A 19,669-nucleotide genomic window follows, 5' to 3' on the forward strand; every position below is an offset into this window, starting at 1 on the left:
AGTAATGTTTGTCAGTTCCACAACACTCTAAATTTTTATTACGCCTTTAAAAAAAGTTACAAATCTTCTATAATGTAATGGAGATTGTGTGTATTCAGACTACCTCTGTGCACACTGTTCACGTTTTGAAAATTAATCTTTTTTATAGCTGCAAAAGAAGGAGCTGGTGCTGTCGATGAAGAGGACTTTATTAAAGCATTTGATGATGTACCTGTAGTACAGGTGAGTGAGGATATTTGAGTCTGATTAAAAACAGATAGGCTTCCCTTCAAATTTCAGTTTTCAAATACGTGATATGTGAGGTCCCTGCCTGGGCAAGTTATTTTTTACCTCGAGACGACGAGATGACACTCGTGCCTTTTATGGCCGAAATGAAGAGCAAAGGTCAAAGCCCAAACTGATCATTCAGTAGGGACCAGAGAGAAGTTGCTTGCTTGATCTAGTAATATGCTTGTGGGTTAGGTCATGTAAATAAATTAAAAAAAGAAAAATCAGTGATTAGGTGTGAGAACAAAGAAATATGCCTGGAAAAAATTGTAAATTTCAGGGACCGGGGTGTCTGAAAAGCTATGAAGACGGGATTAATGAAAGCTCAAGGTAATGCCACCTTGATGCTTTATTTAAGTGCCTGACAGATGAAGCAGAGATTACTTGTAAGATTGGGGTATACATATATATATATTTTTTAATATTTTTATTTATTTATTTATTTATTTATTTATTTATTTATTNCGTGGAGCCTCAGTGTCCTCCGTTGGGGCCTGGGGGCTAATGACACTTGTCCTCAGCCTGCATTGAATGTGGTACTCTGCCTGCGTGAATCACTTGTTACCTGTTGCTTGGTTGCCATACGGACCATAAATCAGATAACCCAGCATCATAGGCTCAGCTCAGGCTCATCCTTCCCTTAAGTCCTTGACGTTCCCAGCTTGCATCATTGTTAGCTGATTATTCTCCTACCTATCTTATTAGTAAGATGTGAGCATAAATGAGAAAGAGAGTTGAAGAGTTGAAGTAACAAATGTGGTGTTATAAATAAGACTGAAGGTATAAATGACCTGTGTATCATTGACAGTTCCCCATCGGCTTCTTTCTCTTCTGTACATGAGGTCACCTGTTAAGTTTATGGTGAAGCTGTTCTTGAAGCCTTGCTATCCATATTTGGGCATCGAATCTAGTGGGTATATATTCCCAATGCCCAATGGAAGGAAGCTCATTCTAGAGGTTATCTCATAAATCCTTCTGAAAAATGAAATTATTTTTTTTTTACTGTACTTACCAAATACTCTTGACTTCGTGCAATTAAAAACTAATCTTTGCTTATTCTGTAAATTTTCTTACATTGGTTGTAAATTAATTTTGCTTACAGATTTATTCCAGCCGAGACCTGGAAGAATCCATAAACAAGATTAGGGAAATATTATCTGATGACAAGCATGATTGGGAGCAAAGAGTAAATGCTGTAAGCTGTTGACTTCATGTGATTACATTTTCATTAGATTTATTTAAATGTTCTAAATACTGAATTATGCAATTGGGGTATAGCTCTGATAAATTTTAAGTAGTAAATATTTTAAATATAAATTACACTTAAATACATTTACATTTAACCCTTTTAGTAGAGTACCTCATTTCTCTTTCTGTTTTTAAAACGTGCCAACCTGTGCCTTTAAGTACATCCTGTACTTTTAAAAAAAGATCTAATGTGGACCCTCTGGAGACAGCCTCCACTCTTGCCTTAGTCAAGATTTAATTGTGATTGTGGCCGGTAAGTCGGCTTTTCCTAGTGGCATCTTCAGTGTGTATCCATCTCTTCCTTTCTTCCTTCATATCACTTGTTAGAAAGTTCTCTCCCCTCTATTTAAAAAAGTGGGTTAATGAAATGTAAGGGGAACATTAAAGTGAGGGTGTATCTTTCTTATCTGAGGAAAGCTATTTTACAGTCGTTGGCTGGTAGGAAGTTTGGCCATCAAATTATTGCTACATTCCATTTAAACTCAGACTACCCTTTAAGTAATCCTATAGCAGAGGGTACTATACAGCCGACTGTAGGATTGCTTCTTTCCGTGAGTCATTCACCTAATGGCAGTTGGAGTTGGGTGTTGGGGATTGGAAGCTTTAGGGGAGGAACTAAAATGTTTCTAGTTAAAATGTCTATTTTATAGAATTGTGAGATACTACGTTTAACACTTATTATTTGTGGTATGTAGATCTGCTCAGTATGGTAGCTGATGCCGAATTGGATGAATTCTTTTGGGAAAACTTTTGATATCTGTTAACTTTGATATTGATTTCTCACGTTTGATGGCTTTGTTTCTTATGTCCTATTTTAAGAATTGTGTGTATCTCTTCATTTTCTCATTTTCTCCGTCCCACCAGCTAAAAAAGATCAGATCTTTACTTTTGGCTGGTGCTGCTGAGTATGATAACTTCTTTCAACACTTGCGTCTTTTGGATGGAGCCTTTAAACTATCTGCTAAGGACCTGCGGTCTCAGGTAGTGCGGGAAGCTTGTATCACGTTGGGGTAAGGACCATCCTGCTTCAGATTCTCACACATGCTAAGGTAGTCCATCGAGGTGTGTCAGAGATGGTGCACTGAGAGTGCCCCGCGGGTCTCTTTAACGTGTGTCCTGACTGGTCTCCAGGACCTATTCCGTTTATACGTCTGTTGCTCTTACAGTGTTACGGTATTTCCTGCCCAGTTATGTTAAGTTTGACAGATTTTAAATGTTATTCAGTGACTCAGCTCTGAAGCCTCTATTTTAAACTTGGAGCAATTATCATTAATAATGCAGAAAAAAAATATAAACTTGCACCTCAGCTTTTTCATTGATTTTGCTGGCAGGATATAGCATGATTATTAGAATTTTTGTTTGTTTCTAGAAGACAACTGTATCTATAAAGTAGAAAGTCAGATACTACAGTAAAATCTTACCCTAGCCAGAACCGTATAGTGTTTGCAGCTGGAACTTCTGTGTTGAAAAGTGTGTCAGGGTTGGTATCAAAGCAGCAGCAGCAGTGGGCTGTTTACACCTTCGCCTAGTGTCAGACACGGAAGCATGTGTATAGTACGTGTGAAAGGTTGTTAACAGGCAAAAGGGAAGGAGGGTGAGGGAGCCCTCTCATTTTTATATTTAATTTATATGATCAATTTTTACTTTGCTATTTAAAAAAATTTTAACGTTATATTTATTTTTGAGAGAGAGAGAGAGCAAGCTCACAAGTGGGGGAAGGGCAGAGAGAGAGGGACAGAGGATCCGAAGCAGGCTCCACACTGGCGGCAGTGAGCCCGGTGTGGGGCTTGAACTCATGAACCGTGAGATCATGCCCTGAGTCGGAGTCGGACATGCAACCAACTGAGCCACCCAGGCACCCCTGTCTTCTGCTATTTTAAGACCAATTAGATGGAAATGGTTTATTTAAAAAACAAAAGGAACGAGCTCATGGGCTAATGTCTGTTGGCCAAGCCCACAGCATGCACATGGGCAATATTTTTAACTTACTTAGATCCTTGCTTTTTATCTCCAGATAACTTTAAACGAAAGCCTTACATAATGTTCAGAGGTTTCTATGTTTCACTGTTTGCAAGGAATGCAGCTACAGTGCAGTATTCATTTCTTGTTGTAGGCATCTGTCGTCGGTTCTGGGAAACAAATTTGACCATGGAGCTGAAGCCATTATGCCAACTATCTTTAATTTAATTCCAAACAGTGCCAAAATTATGGCCACTTCCGGTGTTGTAGCTGTTAGGTTAATCATTCGGGTAAGTATATTTGGGGGCCATACATAGAATAAGCAAATGGCAATAACTGATGGTTGATAAGCAGTGCTGGAGGCATTTTTCATTAGCAAGATTATATACAGTTGGAACCAGGTTGTACATACAAATCAGCCTCCCCCTCAGTGATCCTATATGAGACTTTTTTTTGACTCCATAATGTGAATTATGGATATGGTGTATACCTACTGATGTGTTGATTATTTATTCATCGTTGGCTTTAAATATTTGAGTGTCTGCATCTGCTTCTGGGGTTACACTTGGTTCTTTATCCCCAGTCATTCCATTCTAGGTATTTGTGCTGTGGTTTTGTTAATTCACCTAAAGTTTTTATTTAATTACTTGTGTTTAAGCCCAGGGACAAAGTGTTCTTTTCAGGTTTCTAAACATTCATTTATTTAAGTTTAAATAATTATCCAAGTAATTTATATACATGTTTCCATTAAAACCTAATAGCTCACAAAGGCTTAAAATGAACATTCTCTGCATCACCTTCTCCCCACCTTCAAGTCCGTTTTCCCCAGAGGCAACCTTTGAAACTGGGACTTGGTGATGCTAAAATCTACCCAGAATACTCCTGATTGTGGGTTACTTATTTGTATTATTTTTAGTTCTATTTGCACTGCCTACTTGAAATAATAAACCCAAAGCCATCATTGAATATTCCCATTGAAACAGTAGCAAAACACATTGCTCTGCTGACCCCTTTTGAACTCACTTAGATCTCCACTGCCAGATTATTTAGACTTCCCACCAGGGATTTGTTTTACTCTTAGATTTATTTACATATCATCGGGTGCTTTGTTTGGGCTCTGTGAATTTTGTCCTGGCCTTTGGCAATACCCAGTGGAATTTTTTTCCTTTTTAAGCTCAGCGACATTCTAATCTGAATATATATGTGCTTTAGGTAGTTTACTAAGGAAATGGTTGTCTTAGTTTTTAGTTTTGTATTTTCAAGTGCTCACCTCTGTTTTTGTTCTTCTCTGCAGCACACACACATCCCTAGGCTAATACCTGTCATAACAAGCAACTGTACCTCTAAGTCTGTCGCAGTTAGAAGGTAAATTTTTAAACAGCTTTCTTGTTATTTTTGAATTGTTTAAAAACCAAAGTAAGTTCCACATTTCCCTCCATGGAAACAAATTCATGTTTGAGATGTTAAAGTTATTTTAAGATCACAGCAATACCTTTGGATTGAGGGATCATGATCTAAATAGTCTGGAAAATAAATTTGGACAACCTCCATTATGTGTGTGTGTGTGTGTGTGTGTGTGTGTGTGTGTGTGAGAGAGAGAGAGAGAGAGAGAGAGAGACAGAGACAGAGAGGGAGAGGGAGAGAACGTATGTCTGTCTGTGAGTTAATGGAAAGGGATTCTGGAGAGAGTGAGGTAGAAGACACCCTATACATTTTTTCTGAGATAGTCCCTCTACCTAAGTCGTTGGTGTACCCCTTTGAATGAAAGCAGTAGTTGAACGCAAGGAAAAGAAAAACGTTATAAAAGTTAATGGTAGCTCTTTACTACTGACATAGGTAGGAGGAGGCAGATGTTCTCTCTGCCTTCTGACTGTGATTTCTGGGATTCTGAATCCTGGCCAGGAGACACCACCCAGGTAGCTAGGTCTTTGTTCTCTGCCTCAGCTTGTGTCCGTGCGAGTTGCCCTAGATCACGTCCCAGGAGTAGGGCCTCTTCTAGCTGGGATCTGTGCTTCTTGACTGCTGAGACTCTAATAAAATCTGTGGCCCCATTCCCAAGAAAATGTAAACGCACACACTATTTTATGTTGATTTTTGACGGGATTCGTGGACATCAGTGGACCGTATCAGGAACTTCCTAGGGTAAATTAATGGCTGGCCTGGGCAGCAGACTCTTGACCACATTTCTGAAGTTCTGTGTCTGATCCTAGCCCAGTGGAAGAGCCCTTTAGTCTGAGCTTGGAACCAGCTTACTTTTGCTGCCCTCCATCTCCCTCCTTTGCTGGCATGTCACATTGGCTGTCGGGTTTCCACCGTAGGGGAACCTGCTGAGCATGAGGTGGCCTGATAGCCATCTTATTAACAGCTCTGTGGGAGTCATGAGGGAGCAACACGGAATCATCCACATTTGTAAAGCCAGGAAGGAAGAAATTGGCACCTTCCTCTCTAACTGTGTGGCTCACTTGTACGTCACTGAGGAACGCAGTCTCCCCTTGACCCGCAGTTCAGCCTCTCCTTCCGGAGATGAGAGGGATGGTAGTGAACTTCAGAACCTGGAGGACTGCAGCTGAGGCATTACCTCTTCCACTGACTGATCGTCTGACTCGCTGGGACCCAGAATACCCCTGGGGCAGAGCTGTTCTGGGGGTTCAGTCATTGAGTAAGGGGGTTCAACACCTAGTATTAGCTTAATAAGCGGTACCAATCATCAGAATTTGTTGCTGCTGCTGCTGCTGCTGCTGTCACTATGGTTTTAGGTTTTCTGAGAGAACATCAGAATGTGTAAGACCAGGTTCCTCCGATGAGTGGCACGGATGTTTGTTGCAGGATGTTAGTGTCTTAATTGGCCTGAGCCGCCACCTCGAGATCCCACGTACCGTGTGGTCCACAGCAGAACTGGGTTTCCTCACAGCTCTGGAGGCTGGAGATCTGAGATGAGGGTGCCAGCGTGGTTGAGTTNTCACTATGGTTTTAGGTTTCCTGAGAGAACATCAGAATGTGTAAGACCAGGTTCCTCCGATGAGTGGCACGGATGTTTGTTGCAGGATGTTAGTGTCTTAATCGGCCTGAGCCGCCACCTCGAGATCCCACGTACCGTGTGGTCCACAGCAGAACTGGGTTTCCTCACAGCTCTGGAGGCTGGAGATCTGAGATGAGGGTGCCAGCGTGGTTGAGTTCTAATGAGGTCGCTTGCAGGTGGCCGACCTCTTGCTGTGTCTTCACATGGCAGAGAGAGGTGGCATGCCGTATGGGGTTTTGTCTTAGAAGGGCACTGGCCCGCTCATGAGAGCCCTCCTCTCATGAACTCACGTGAACCTAATGACCTCCTGAGGACCCCCTCTCCAGATAGCATCATGTTGGGCATTAGGACATGGGAATTTGGTGGAACAGTGTTCAGTCCACAGAATTTAGCGATTCTGGCCTTTGCTGCTAAACAAGTAGTAGCCTAGACTCACTGTGACAATAGAGATGTCTCCCCCTTTACCACTTTCAGAGTCACACACTCAGATTACTGTTCTTACATTTAGTCAGAGTACGTATCAGTCAGAACCTCGTGTCGTAATGCTGAAAGAAGTTACAGGGACCTTCTGGTCCCTTTGCTTGCAGACAGGTAACGAGAACCAAGGAAGTCATCGTAATCCAGGAAGTGCACTGCTGTCAGGTCCTCAGCCAGTACCTAGCTCTGCTTCGTAGAATTTGTGAGAAATGGATCTCACAGTCTCCCTGCCTTTGAGGAGGTTTATCATTTAGATAGGGAGATTAAAAACAATAATGCAAAGCAATGTAAGAGTGAGTTACAACACCCGTAGCGGGGACTGAGGAATTTAGAGAGCAGTGATTAAAACCAACTGGTATATTCCAGTGCCGCTTGATAGGCAGGTTGAAAATTGAGTTGCATTTCAAATGATGAGCAGGAGTTGGTAAAGAAAAGGGACGAGTCCTAACCTGATGTGTTTAAATAATGATGTGTTAAATGATGCCAACGTTGATAATACTTCTTTGTTAATCTGAAAAGTGGAAAATAAAACCCAACTTAAAGGTCATCTTTTTTATTAAATTGATTGTTCTCACACACATTTAAGGCCAGAATTAGCACCAAAGACGGCAGTATTCACTGAGAGATAGATAAATATAAACATGTGCACACATGTTAAAGAAAAAGAGAGAGACCAGAAAAATCAGACCGGAAATGACCTGAGGAATGGAGGAGGAGTAGAATAAACATGGCCTAGGTTGGAGCCAGGGTGGGGGAGTGACAGAGGAGAGAGGGTGTGGGTCAGTGTCCTTCCTTGGAGAAAGTTTGCTTCACAGCCAGCCTGCGCGCGCGCGCGCACACACACACACACACACACTGTTGGCAGCCCCCAGTCTGAATGGCTCTGTGTGCGTACGTGTACACACACACACACACACACACACACACACACACACACACACACTCTGTTGGCAGCCCCCGGTCTGAATGGCTCTGTGTGCTTCTAAGAAGAGCTCCCTTGTGCTCCAGCACATGGGAACTGCTCCTTGTCTGTCTTGTTTGCTGGTTTATGTCTTGGTTACCATTGTTATCTCTAACATCTAGGGTAGGTTTATTAAAGATTTATTGAGTAATTAATTATATGGATTATGAGGTTTTGAATTGAGAGGATCATGGGAACGAAAGTCTTGTCATTGGAGAAAAATTACCCTCTTCCTTGTTTCCTTGAAGGAGTCCCTGAGACAGCTAAGATTTACCCCCACAAAGAGAAAGACCCTGGACTGGACTCTGAAAAGTTCTAACAAAGTGGGACCCAAAGCAGTGATGTAATCCAAAGGAGATGAGACCAGAATTGTTTTTGTGCACAAATCAGACCAAGACAGATTACAAAGGTGAAAAGGCTTGACGAGAAGGGATGTTGAAAGATTAAAGAGAGGAAAATAGATGAGTAATTCGGGAAAAATCCATTTGAAGCACTACCTAGGACCTTAGGAAACTTTGGAAAGCACTTGGTTTTTCAGGGTATTTTTTACCTTTTTTTTGGTACAAGGCACTCTGTGAAGTGGATGCAAGAAGCGATTGCTTGTTTCTGTAATAACATACACTGATCTTCTTTGCACTTGTACATCTGGTATGAACATGTTCTTTGAGGTGGTATAAAAACAAATGGCAGGGGTGCCTGGGTGGTTCAGTCGGTTAGGCGTCCGACGTCGGCTCGGGTCATGATCTCACGGTTTGTGGGTTCGAACCCCGCATCGGGCTCTGTGCTGACCGCCAGCTCAGAGCCTGGAACCTGTTTCAGATTCTGTGTCTCCCTCTCTCTCTGACCCTCCCCTGCTCACGCTGTCTCTCTCTCTCTCAGAAATAAATAAAACATTAAAAAAATTAAACAAAACAAATGGCAGTGATAGGCTCTTTCAGTAATGTTGCCACAAGGCCGCAGTTTCTGATTTGAGGGGGACTTTTGTATCCTGTCTCTTCTATGTCTGTGTTTCTGCTTTCTGATCACATAGATGCTTGAAGACTTTTACTTGATTAGGTTCTCAGTCACTGTGGATTCCAACTCTACGTTCCATTTTTTGAAACTTAGTAATTACAAGGAATTTACCAGTTCCAAAAAGTAGTGTGGGAAGAAAAAAAGCTTTTATTTTCTGTAACATAAAAATGACTAAATGATACATTTTTTTCTTCACAATCTTTAGGCGCTGTTTTGAATTTTTAGATTTACTTTTACAAGAATGGCAGACACATTCACTGGAACGGTAAGCATTTCATTGGCTGTTTTTCCCCCTCTGAATTGAATCTTATATTTAATGTCTCAACAAGTGGTCCAACGTGCTTTTTTGTAGCAATCAAAGGAATCTAAGCATTTCTTTGCATGACTACGTCTGTTATTTCTACTGACGCAAGGCACTTAATATTGGCAGAAGCTTTTAGTGAATTTTATTGATGACGGTGTTGTGTGCCTAGAGATGTGGACCAATGTGCAGCATACCCTACGAAGCCACAGTTAACCTTTTTAAAGTTATTTTTTAATTCCTGTATAGGTAACATCCTGTTACATTAGTTTCAGGTGTACAACAGTGACTCAGTAATTCTGCACATGTTCATGCTTCTCATGATAAGTGTCCTCTTAATGCCCTTCATCTAGTTCCCCCATTCCCCCACCCACCTCCCCTCTGACAACTGTCAGTTTGTTCTCTCTAGTTGAAGAGTCTGTGTTTTAGGGGAGCCTGGGTGACTCAGGTGGTTAGGCATCTCACTCTTGGTTTCAGCCCAGGTCATGATCTCATGGTTTTATGAGTTCGGGCCCCATATCCAGCTGGCCACATGCACAGCCTGCTTGGGGTTCTTTCTCTCTGCCCTTCCCCCACTCATGTTGTCTGTGTCTCTCTCAAAAATAATAAACTTTAAAAAGTTTTTAAAAAGAGTCTGATTTTTTTAAATTTATCTCTTTTTTTCTTTGTTTAGTTTCTTAAATTTCATATATGAGTGAGATCATATGGTATTGGTCTTTCTCTGACCAACTTCTTTCACTTCCCATTATACCCTCTAGATATCTAGGTCTCGATCTGTCCATGTTGTCACAAATGGCAGAATCTCCTTCTTTATGGCTGAGTAATAATTCCACTGTATATCTTTTATCATGACTTGTTGTACTTTGTCAAATGCTTTTTTCTGCATCCATTGAAAAGATCATATGGTTTTTTATCCGTTTTCTTGTTGCTGTGATGTGTCACATTTATTGATTTGTGAGTAACGAACACCCCGCATTCTAGGAATCCTACTTGCTGGTGGTGAATGATTTCTTAAAATATATTGTTGAATTAAGTTTGCTAATATTTTGTTGAGGATTTTTGCATCTTTGTTTTTCAGAGTAGTGGCCTGTAGTTCTCTTTTTTTGTAGTCTTTATCTGGTTTTGATATCAGGGTAATGCTGGCTTCATACAATGAGTTTGGAAGCTTTCCTTCCTCTTCTGTTGTGTGGAATACCTTGAGAAGAATAGGTATTCACTCTTCTTTACATGTTTGGTAGAATCCACCTCTGAAGCTATCTGGTACTGGACTTTTATTTGTTGGGAGTTTTTGGTTAACTGATACAGTTTCATTACTGTTAGTCAGTCTGTTCAAATTTTCTATTTCTTCCTGCTTTAGTTTGGGAGAGTTATATAGCTTTAGTTTTAGGGAGTTATATATTTCTAGGAATTTATCAATTTCTTCTAAGTTGTCCAATTTGTTGGCATATAGTTTTTCATAATATTCTCATATCTTTTGTGTTTCTGTGGTGTCGGTTATTATTTTTCTTTTGTTTCTGATTTTGTTTATTTAGGTCCTCTTTTTCTTTTGATGAGTCAAGCTAAAGGTTGATCAGTTTTGTTGATCTTTTCAAAGTACTAGCTCCTGGTTTCAGTGATCTGTTCTATTGCTTTTTAGTTTTTATTTTGTTTGTTTCTGCTCTAACCTTTATTATTTACGTCCTTCAACTAGTTTTGGATCTTGTTTGCTTTTCTTATTCTAGCTCCTTTAGGTGTAAGGTTAGGTTGATTATTTTAGATTTTTCTTACTTCTTGAGGTAGACCTGCGATGCTATAAACTTCCCTCTTAGAATAGCTTTAATCACATCCTAAAGATTTTGAACTGTGGTGTTTTCATTTAATTTATCTCCATGTATTTTTTGATTTCTTCTTTGATTTCATGGTTGATGGTTGATTTCATCGTAGATCCATTCATTGTTTAGGAGCATATTCTTTAACTTCCATGTATTTGTGCTCTTTCCTGGGTCTTCTTGTGGTTGATTTCTGGTTTTGTAGTGCTATGGTTGGAAAAGATGCATTGTATGACTTTGATCTTTTACAGTTTGTCAAGACTTGTTTTGTGGCCTAATATGTGTTCTATTCTGGAGAATGTTCTGTGTGCACTTGAAGAGGATGTGTGTTCTGCTCTTTTAGGATGGAATGTTCTGAATATATCTGTTAGATCCATCTGATCCAATGTGCCATTTAGAGCCACAGTTTCCTTGTTGATTTTCTGTTTGGATGATCTATCCATTGATACAAATGAGTTGTTAAAGTCCTTTATAATTATATTACTACTGATTACTTCCTTTATGTTTCTTACTTGCTGCTTTATGTATTGAGTATTTTGTTGATACCCATGTTTGGTGCATAAATATTTGTAACTCTTCTGTTCTCTTGTTGGATTGATCCTTAATGATATATACTGTTTAAAAGTCTAGTTTGCCCATTATAAATATTGCTATTCCAGCTTTCTTTTCACATCCATTTGCATGATAGATCTTTTTCCATCCCTTCATTTTTCTGTGTGTGTGTATCTTTAGATCAGAAATGAGTCTTTTGTAGGCAGCATAGACATGGGTCTTACTTTTTTATCTATTCTGTCACCCTGTGTCTTTTGATTGGAGCGGTTAGTCCATTTACATTCAAAGTAATTATTGATAGGTATGTACTTTCATTGCCATTTTGTTGCTTATTTTAGCATTGTTTATGTACTTATTCTCTGTTCCTTTCTTTAATTGCTCCCTTCTCACGGTTTGCTGATTTTCTTTAATGATATATTAGGCTTCCTTTCTCTTTATTGTTTGTGTATGTATTACTGTTTTTTTTATTTGTGGTTGCCATTAGGTTTGTGTATAACATTTTATGCATATAGCAGTGTAGAGTTGATGATTGCATAAGTTTGAACCCATTCTTTACTCCTCTCTTTCCATGTTTTATGTATGCGGTATTATACTTTATATCCTTTAATTTTGTGAATCCTTGATGGATTTTTATAGAAAGACTTAATTTTACTGCTTTTATGCTTTCTGCTTTTCTTACTCCTGCTTATGGTCTTTCCTTTCCACTCAGAAAGTTCACTTTAACATTTCTTATAGGACTGGTTTAGGGGTGATGAATTTCTTTAACTTTCATTTGTCTGGAAAACTCTATGCAGCAAGGCTATCATTTGGAAGAGAAGATGAGAGAGAGTATTCCTGGCTGAAGAATTTTTTTCTTTCAGCATTTGAATACATCATGCCACTCCTTTTTGGCTTGCCAAGTTTCTGCTGAAAAATCAATAGATAGCCTTAAGGAGTTTCCCTCATATGTAACTGTTTTCTTTTATCTTGCTGCTTCTAAAATTCACTTTTTTTCACTTCCTTCTGACTTTTTAATTACTGTGTCTTGATGTAAACCTCCTTATGTTGTTTTTATTGGGGGCTCTCAATGCTACCTGGATCTAGATTTCTGTTTTCTTCCCCAGATTTGGGAAGTTTTCGGCTATTATTTCTTCAGATAAATTTTCTGCCCCCTTTTCTCTCTCTTCTTCTCTGGGATTTCCTATTATGGAAATGTTACTACACTTGATGTAGTAAGTGTACTACACTTGATGTGCCCTAAGTCTTCTCATTTTTTCCACCTTTCCTTTTCAGCTTGATTGCTTCCCATTATTCTGTCCTCACTTGCTGCTTCTTTCTTCTGCTCTATCTATTCTACTATTTCTTCCCTGTGTGTATTTTTAATTTTAGTTATTGAGTTCTTTATCTCTGATTGGTTCTTTTTAATGTTTTCTATCGCTTTGTTAATGGTCTCACTGAGGTCCTCCACTCTTTTCTCAAGTCCAGTGAGTATCTTTATGACCATTACTTTAAATTCTCTACCAGGCATATTACTTACATCCATTTTGTTTAGGTCTTTTGCTGTGATTTTGTCTTGTTTTTACACTGGGGACATAATTCCTCTCTCTCCTCATTTTGTCTAACTCTGTGTTTCTTTGTGTTAGGGAAGTCAGCTGCATCTTCTGCTTTTGAAGGTACTGGCCTTATGAGGAAGTGGTCATGTAGTGCCCTGCAGTGCAATGTCCCCTGTTCACCAGAACCTGGCACTTCAAGGGTGTCTCTATGTGTATTGTGTGTGCCCTGCGCTATTGGGGCTGAGCCAATTTTTCTTTCAGGCCAGTTGTCTGCATTGGCTCTCTGCCCAGAGTGGGCAGCATTTGATTGTTATGTTGTTACTGGGCCAGTCTAGGGCCACCTGGGCTTGAGTCACTTCTGACTGGGGGTTTGCCAGAGAGGTGGTGGTACCAAACTGCTGGACACTACCCTTGTGTTCTCCCATGAGAAACTTTCATCAGTGGGTTCGTTAGACCAGCTGTCTGACTGCAGCCCACTGCTAGGGCCTCAGTCGACTGTGTGTGTGCTTGTCTTCCTTCTTCCCCTCCTTCCCCAGGGCAGGGTTCACGTTGCAGAAGTGCGGATCCCTGTCAGCACTGCTTGCCCCCTGCCAGCTTACTGTACTGCTTTGCGTGGGTTCTGGCCAAGGATGTCCTGGAGGAGGCAGGGTCCCAGGAGAGTACGGTCTCAGGGCAGGCAGTGTAGCAAGTTTTGCAGAGGTTTGCTGTGGGGGAAAGACCTGGAACCTGGAACCTGGAACAAAGGCTTGGCTGGAGGGGTGTGTCCCAGGAAGAGGCAGGCACGCTGCTAGCAAGCTAGGTGGAGCCTGTTGGCACTGAGCTGGGTCCTGCAAGTGCTCATGTGCCTAGGCAGCAGACCTGCTAGCTCTTGTCCCTGGAGAAGTCTCCTAAGGATCCAGCGCCATACCCCTCCACCCCCTACTCCACATGCTTAGAGATTAGTAAAGAAATCTCCCTCTTGTATACCCCAGGCATTTTTCAAAGTGTTGCTTCTAGGCTGTATCTCTGAGGGACAGCTGTACTCTTTAAGGGTGGGGCCTCAGTTTCCTATTGCCCTCCTGCTGATTTTTAGATGTTCAGGTGTTAAGCCCCCATGATTGTAAGAACTCAAATATGCTCCTCTGGTTTTCATGTGGATTCTTGTGTCTGGGGTGCTTGGTGTCAGGGTTGGGTCCTCTCCCCTGTGCATGTCCCTAGTGTCTCTCCCTCTTGGGGAAAGCCGGTGGGCTCGGTTAGCTCCCGACCATGTCTGTGCCCTTCCTGCCCTCTTCAGGGTGGCCTCCTCTCTACACTTAGCTGTGGAGAATCTGTCTGCCAATCTTCAGGTAGTTTTCTGGGTTATCTCCACAGTTGTGGGTGTTACCTAGTTGTATCTTGGGGTCTTCGTACTCTGCCTTCTTCCCCAGAAGTCAGCCACAATTAACTCCTTATTGACTCTCAGCCAGCTGCCTGACATCCCTGTCACTTCCAGCCAAGTAAGTGTTTCGAGCTGCTCTTTGTAGGCCTGGTGTGACTCTTAAGTCCTTAAAGAGCTTCACTCAACTGAAGGTTTTCCTTTTGATCCCCTGTCTCAGACATTCAGCAGTTTTCTCCTTATTCAGGTTGGTGTGTGGTTAATTTCATATCATCAAGATCAAAGTTAGGATTATGGCAGAATTCTTGAGCAGGTCTCTTAATTTTAAGATTCATTCTTTGCCATTTTTAGTTCCTTTGAATTTCAGGTGCCTGTTATTCTTTCTGCATTAAATTTAGAGAGAACAGACGATGTTTTGCCACCCGTTTTTTCCTGTTACTTAGTTTGTGAAGACGTTTACAGCATACTAATCATTTTCCTATTGGAATTACTTATGGGAGTCCCATTCCATACTGCAGGGGTCAGAGGAAACAAAGCCATGCCTGCCAGAAGTAAAATTTCATCCACAGAGATCTTGAATCTAGAGGATAGTCACACATTTTTTCAGTCCTTTCTTATTCTCTAATCTCCTGATAGACAGCGATAGTTTTAGAATTTAGAGGGGGGAATTGGAACGAGGGAGTTGATGTGAGGACATGGGAATAGAACAGTCACGTGTGAAGAACTCATACCTAGCCTTGTGCATTCCTTTGTCTCCTCCTTCCTTCGCCTCCACCACTTGGCAAGCACTTGCTAACTAGTTACTGAATGAATGAAGGAATGAGGCAAGACTCTGAAGGGGCTGTCAGATTGGTAACTACTCTTTATTCTATGAGACTGATTTCATTCCAGCTTTTTTCTCCTTTCTTAAAACGCTATTAGATATTCAAAGAGACACTTTAATAATTTCCTCTCTGCGAGGGCAGAACATAACTAAAGAAAATACCTATGTATAACACTGTTACATGATTTTATACAATTGTTCATGTTACACAGTGGAACTTGAAAAGCCGTTGTGTTTATTTATAGAAATGTGATGCAGGCAACCGCTTCAGTATCAAGGTTATTATTACCTCATAATTGCCATAGAAACTAGCACTGGCCATGGAAAAGTGGAGTCTTATTGGCTGGGTTCATAAAAGATGAAGCTAAATAAGCACGGTGGGAAAAAAATCAGCCCTTGTTTAACAAACTCACACGCAGGGTATGTAGATGGGGGTGGCTGGGGAAGGGTGGAGGTGGGCACACCGGGATAGAGGTAGAAGTTAGGAGAGTTGCAGGGAAGAGAGTGCTTGCATTTTCTAAGCTGCGTGAGAGTTTACTAACTGGGGACAAAGCCTGTTGTTCCACGATGCCAGTTTGTAATTTTCACACCTGATTTCATGTGCATAAAACCAGATGTTAATGATGATTACGGCTTTCTCTCCTAAATTTCTAGACACATATCAGTATTAGCCGAAACAATTAAGAAGGGAATACACGACGCCGATTCCGAAGCAAGGATAGAAGCCAGAAAGTAAGTGTTTATTGTACGCCACTTATTTTTAATCCACTGTTTTTATGTTTCAGATGTTTAGACTGCCTTATTTTTTTTTGTTGTTGTTTATTTATTTTTCAGAGAGAGACAGAGAACAAGCTGGGGGGTGGTGCAGTGCAGAGAGAGAGAGGGAGACACAGAATCCAAATCAGGCTCCAGGCTCCCAGCTGTCAGCACCGAGCCTGATGAGGGGCTCGAACCCGTGAACTTTGGGATCATGACCTGAGCCACAGTCGGATGCTTAACTAACTGAGCCACCCAGAAGTCCCTAAATTGCCTTATTAAAAAATTCGTTAAATGGGCAGCCTGGGTGGCTCAGTTGGTTAAGAGTCTGACTCCTGATTTTGGCTCAGGTCATGATCTCACAGTTTGTGAGATTGAGCCCCACGTCGGACTCTGTACCAACAGTACGCAGCCTGCTTAGCATCTTTTCCCTTCCCCTCGCTCTGCTCCTCCCCTGCTAGCACTCTCTCTCAAAAAAAGAAAACTGAAAAAACATCTTGTTAAGTTATATGAACAATGCTTTGTTATTCATGACTATTAAATATGAGCCCCAAAGCCGTTTCACAGTATTTCTCTCTCTCTCTCTCTTTCTTTTTTTTTTTGTGTAGGAGGTTGTTCAGTGCCCAGGCCTAAAAAAAGACTGATTGACATTTTTTTTTTTTTTTAATTTTTTTTTTTAATGTTTTATTTATTTCTAGGAGACAGAGAGAGAGACAGCGTGAGCAGGGGAGGGTCAGAGAGAGAGGGAGTGACAGACTCTGAAACAGGCTCCAGGCTCTGAGCTGGCAGTCAGCACAGAGCCCGACGCGGGGCTCGAACCCACGAACCGCGAGATCATGACCCAAGCGAAAGTCGGACGCTTAACCGACTAAGCCACCCAGGCACCCCTGATTGACATTTTTTTAATATAAACAGGTCTGAGGTATATAATAAAATGTTCATTTTTAAATTTATGAGAAATTATTCCACGAATCCAAAAAGCACTTGTTTGCATGCTCAGACTTACTCATTAGGCTCTGTTAAAAGCCAGGTCATAATCCAAAGGGACCTTTTGATTTTCCTTGAAAAATTACGGTCCCTGGGATCCTTCCCCTGAGAGGACAGCTTTGCAGGCATCAGGTGGCTGCTCTGGAAGTGAGAGGGTGGTGAGGGGCTGCAGGTGACGGGAAGCTGGGGCTTCCCACAGGGGTGATGCGGTGAGGGGCTGGCAGGCATGGGGAGACTGGGGCTTCCCGCAAGGGTGATGTACACTCGCCATCCCGCATTTGAGGCAGTTTGCCAAATTAGGGCTGGTCACGCTCCTCCATCCTGTGGCCGTGGCCATGCATTCAGTGCCCTCCAGAATAATTGTGTCCTTGTGACACAGGAATCAGATGCTGAGACTCACTCCAACTTGGGCAGCGTGNNNNCCACCTGATACAGGTATTCTGTTCTCCTCACCTGGAACATTTCTATTTGACCTAGCTGCACTCACACGTCCTGGCCAAGTCTGTGCTGCCCCGTGGCTGCTCTCTCAGTTAAATGCCGTTCCCCTGGTGTCTGAGGTCTTAGGAGGACCTTGAAACGCTCCAGTGCTTGTCATACTCTCAGCTTGGGTAGTTTTTGCCAAACTAAGGCACCTTGCTGATGGACATGAGTGACTATTAGGAATTGATTCGTTAGTCACCTGCATTAGCAACTTTTACCCTGGTGTGTACACCGCCCTCCCTGGTGTTTTCTGGTTCTTGTGTCACTGTGCGGTGCAGACTTCAGGTAGCCAGGGACGTCTCTGCGCCGCTCTGCTGTACGTCCTCTACAACAACTGTAAATACTTCAAATCCACGAGCGTCAACAGCGCGTGGAAGAGCTGCCGTCAACGAGTCCCCTCCATGTTCTGGGTCTAGTTCTAGATGTTTCAGCTCCATCCCCCCTAAGGTTAGGCCCTTTAGTATTCATTTTATAAACAAGACTGAGATTCAGAGAAGCCAGGTAACTTGTCCAGTGTCAGAAGAGCCAGCAAGTTGTGGGGCAGGATCTGTGCCAGGCCGCCTTTGTTCACTCTCCCCTCCGGTCCTGTGCCGCTCCCGGCAGCAGGCAGCCGAGGATTCCGGTCCCTGACCGCGTCCCGCGGTGGGCCACGACGCTGGCCAAAGGCCCCGTGTGGTCCTGACCGTGGCCGGCCGTGTCTCCGCAGGTGCTACTGGGGTTTCCACAGTCACTTCAGCAGAGAGGCGGAGCACTTATACCACACCCTGGAATCCTCCTACCAGAAGGCCCTGCAGTCCCACCTGAGGAATTCGGACAGCATCGTGTCCCTGCCGCAGTCCGACCGTTCGTCCTCCAGCTCCCAGGAGAGTCTGAAGTAGGGCCCCCGCTGTGCTTTTCTGCTTAGAGGTTTGCTCCATGAGAACACAGGTTCCAGCCGGGCTTTTACACATACATGCCTGGGCTAATCTCCCCTCCCCCCCGACGGGCTCCACTATGTAAGGTACAGTGGGGAACGGTCAGGAGTGGGGCCTCCGCCTCCACCATGCGCAGTGGCTGCTGAGATTTACACGGCCGTCCCAGAATATGGGTTGCAGTCCAGTGAGTGAGTTCTCAAAGGGGTCTTCTGAGAGAATATGAGTGTCAGCTTGGCGACAGGTCTGAAAAGGGAGGTCGTTTGGCACCTGGGGGTAAACGTATTCTCGTCCTCGTGCTGTGTGTCTAAGTCCTGTCCCAGTTATGGCTGCGCTCTTATGTCTGGGAGGTGGTCCCGAATATCATGCTAAAGCTTTGTCCGAAGTTGGGGATTGATTAGATTGTGGTCCCAGCTACCTGAAAAATTCTGAAAATTCTGCAGTAGTTCCTTCAGCCTCCCAGCTTCCTGTGTAGACTGTACTTGTGTGGACGCAGAAGTGCCTCTTGGATAATACGAGACGTGTGTATACATTTCAGCCGGCCGCTCTCTGCCAAAAGAAGTCCTACTGGAAGCACCACCTCTAGAGGTAAGACTGGCGGCCGCGGAGGAGGTGGTCGGGGGCTGTCACTACCGCTCCCAGAGGCTGTTCTCTTGCTGGTGGCCGGTGACCCGCCTGAGGTCCCCCTCAGGTTTGCAGCGTGGGCCACTCTCGGCATTCCCGCTGGGGTTGGCAGAGCCCCGCCGTCCCGGGGACGATGGCTCTGAGGAACCCGCGCTCAGGCGGCCTTAGGCAGGCAGAAGTGGAGCCCCCTGACCTTTGCATGCCCATCCCCCTCCAGCATGTGGACTCTCCCCAAACAGTGCTGCCGCTTTGCCCTGGTCACTTGATAAGAGAGTGCAGACTGAGCGACAGCAGCAGCACAGCAGCTGTTAGAGGTGGGAGAGCGGGCCGGTCCCCGGGAGTGTTAGGGCATGTGAGTCAGGACACGCTTAGGCCCCGGCCTGAGGGAAGTGTCCACACCTGGACGCTCCTTCACGATCTCACTTCTCACGTTACCCAGAAACAGGATCCGTTTCTTTGGGGTTCATAGTCTCAAGGAAACAAATGTAAAGCATGTATGACTGTGGTTCTTCAGCGGTGGCTGAATTCTGTCTTCGGTGACCCGGAGATGCTATGTCGGTGCACGTGCACTCCAGCCTTCATTACAGTTTGGTAGG

General features: G+C 43.0%; 1 protein-coding gene across 20 annotated transcripts in view; it reads left to right on the forward strand.

The window, feature by feature from the left end:
• The window catches only part of CLASP1 (cytoplasmic linker associated protein 1), a 269,221-nt gene that overhangs the window by 152,216 nt on the left and 97,336 nt on the right, over nucleotides 1-19,669 (forward strand). For all 20 annotated transcript variants that reach the window (XM_077755273.1, XM_077755291.1, XM_077755272.1 and 17 more), the window contains 9 exons: nucleotides 149-222; nucleotides 1,370-1,462; nucleotides 2,380-2,525; nucleotides 3,629-3,764; nucleotides 4,769-4,839; nucleotides 9,151-9,210; nucleotides 15,970-16,047; nucleotides 18,245-18,412; nucleotides 18,988-19,037. In XM_077755273.1, the coding sequence (XP_077611399.1) occupies nucleotides 149-222; nucleotides 1,370-1,462; nucleotides 2,380-2,525; nucleotides 3,629-3,764; nucleotides 4,769-4,839; nucleotides 9,151-9,210; nucleotides 15,970-16,047; nucleotides 18,245-18,412; nucleotides 18,988-19,037 (876 nt within the window). The remainder of the gene's footprint in view (nucleotides 1-148; nucleotides 223-1,369; nucleotides 1,463-2,379; nucleotides 2,526-3,628; nucleotides 3,765-4,768; nucleotides 4,840-9,150; nucleotides 9,211-15,969; nucleotides 16,048-18,244; nucleotides 18,413-18,987; nucleotides 19,038-19,669) is intronic.

Source organism: Crocuta crocuta, unplaced genomic scaffold (assembly GCF_008692635.1).
Source record: "Crocuta crocuta isolate KB4526 unplaced genomic scaffold, BGI_CrCroc_1.0 scaffold548, whole genome shotgun sequence".
Taxonomy (NCBI): domain Eukaryota; kingdom Metazoa; phylum Chordata; class Mammalia; order Carnivora; family Hyaenidae; genus Crocuta; species Crocuta crocuta.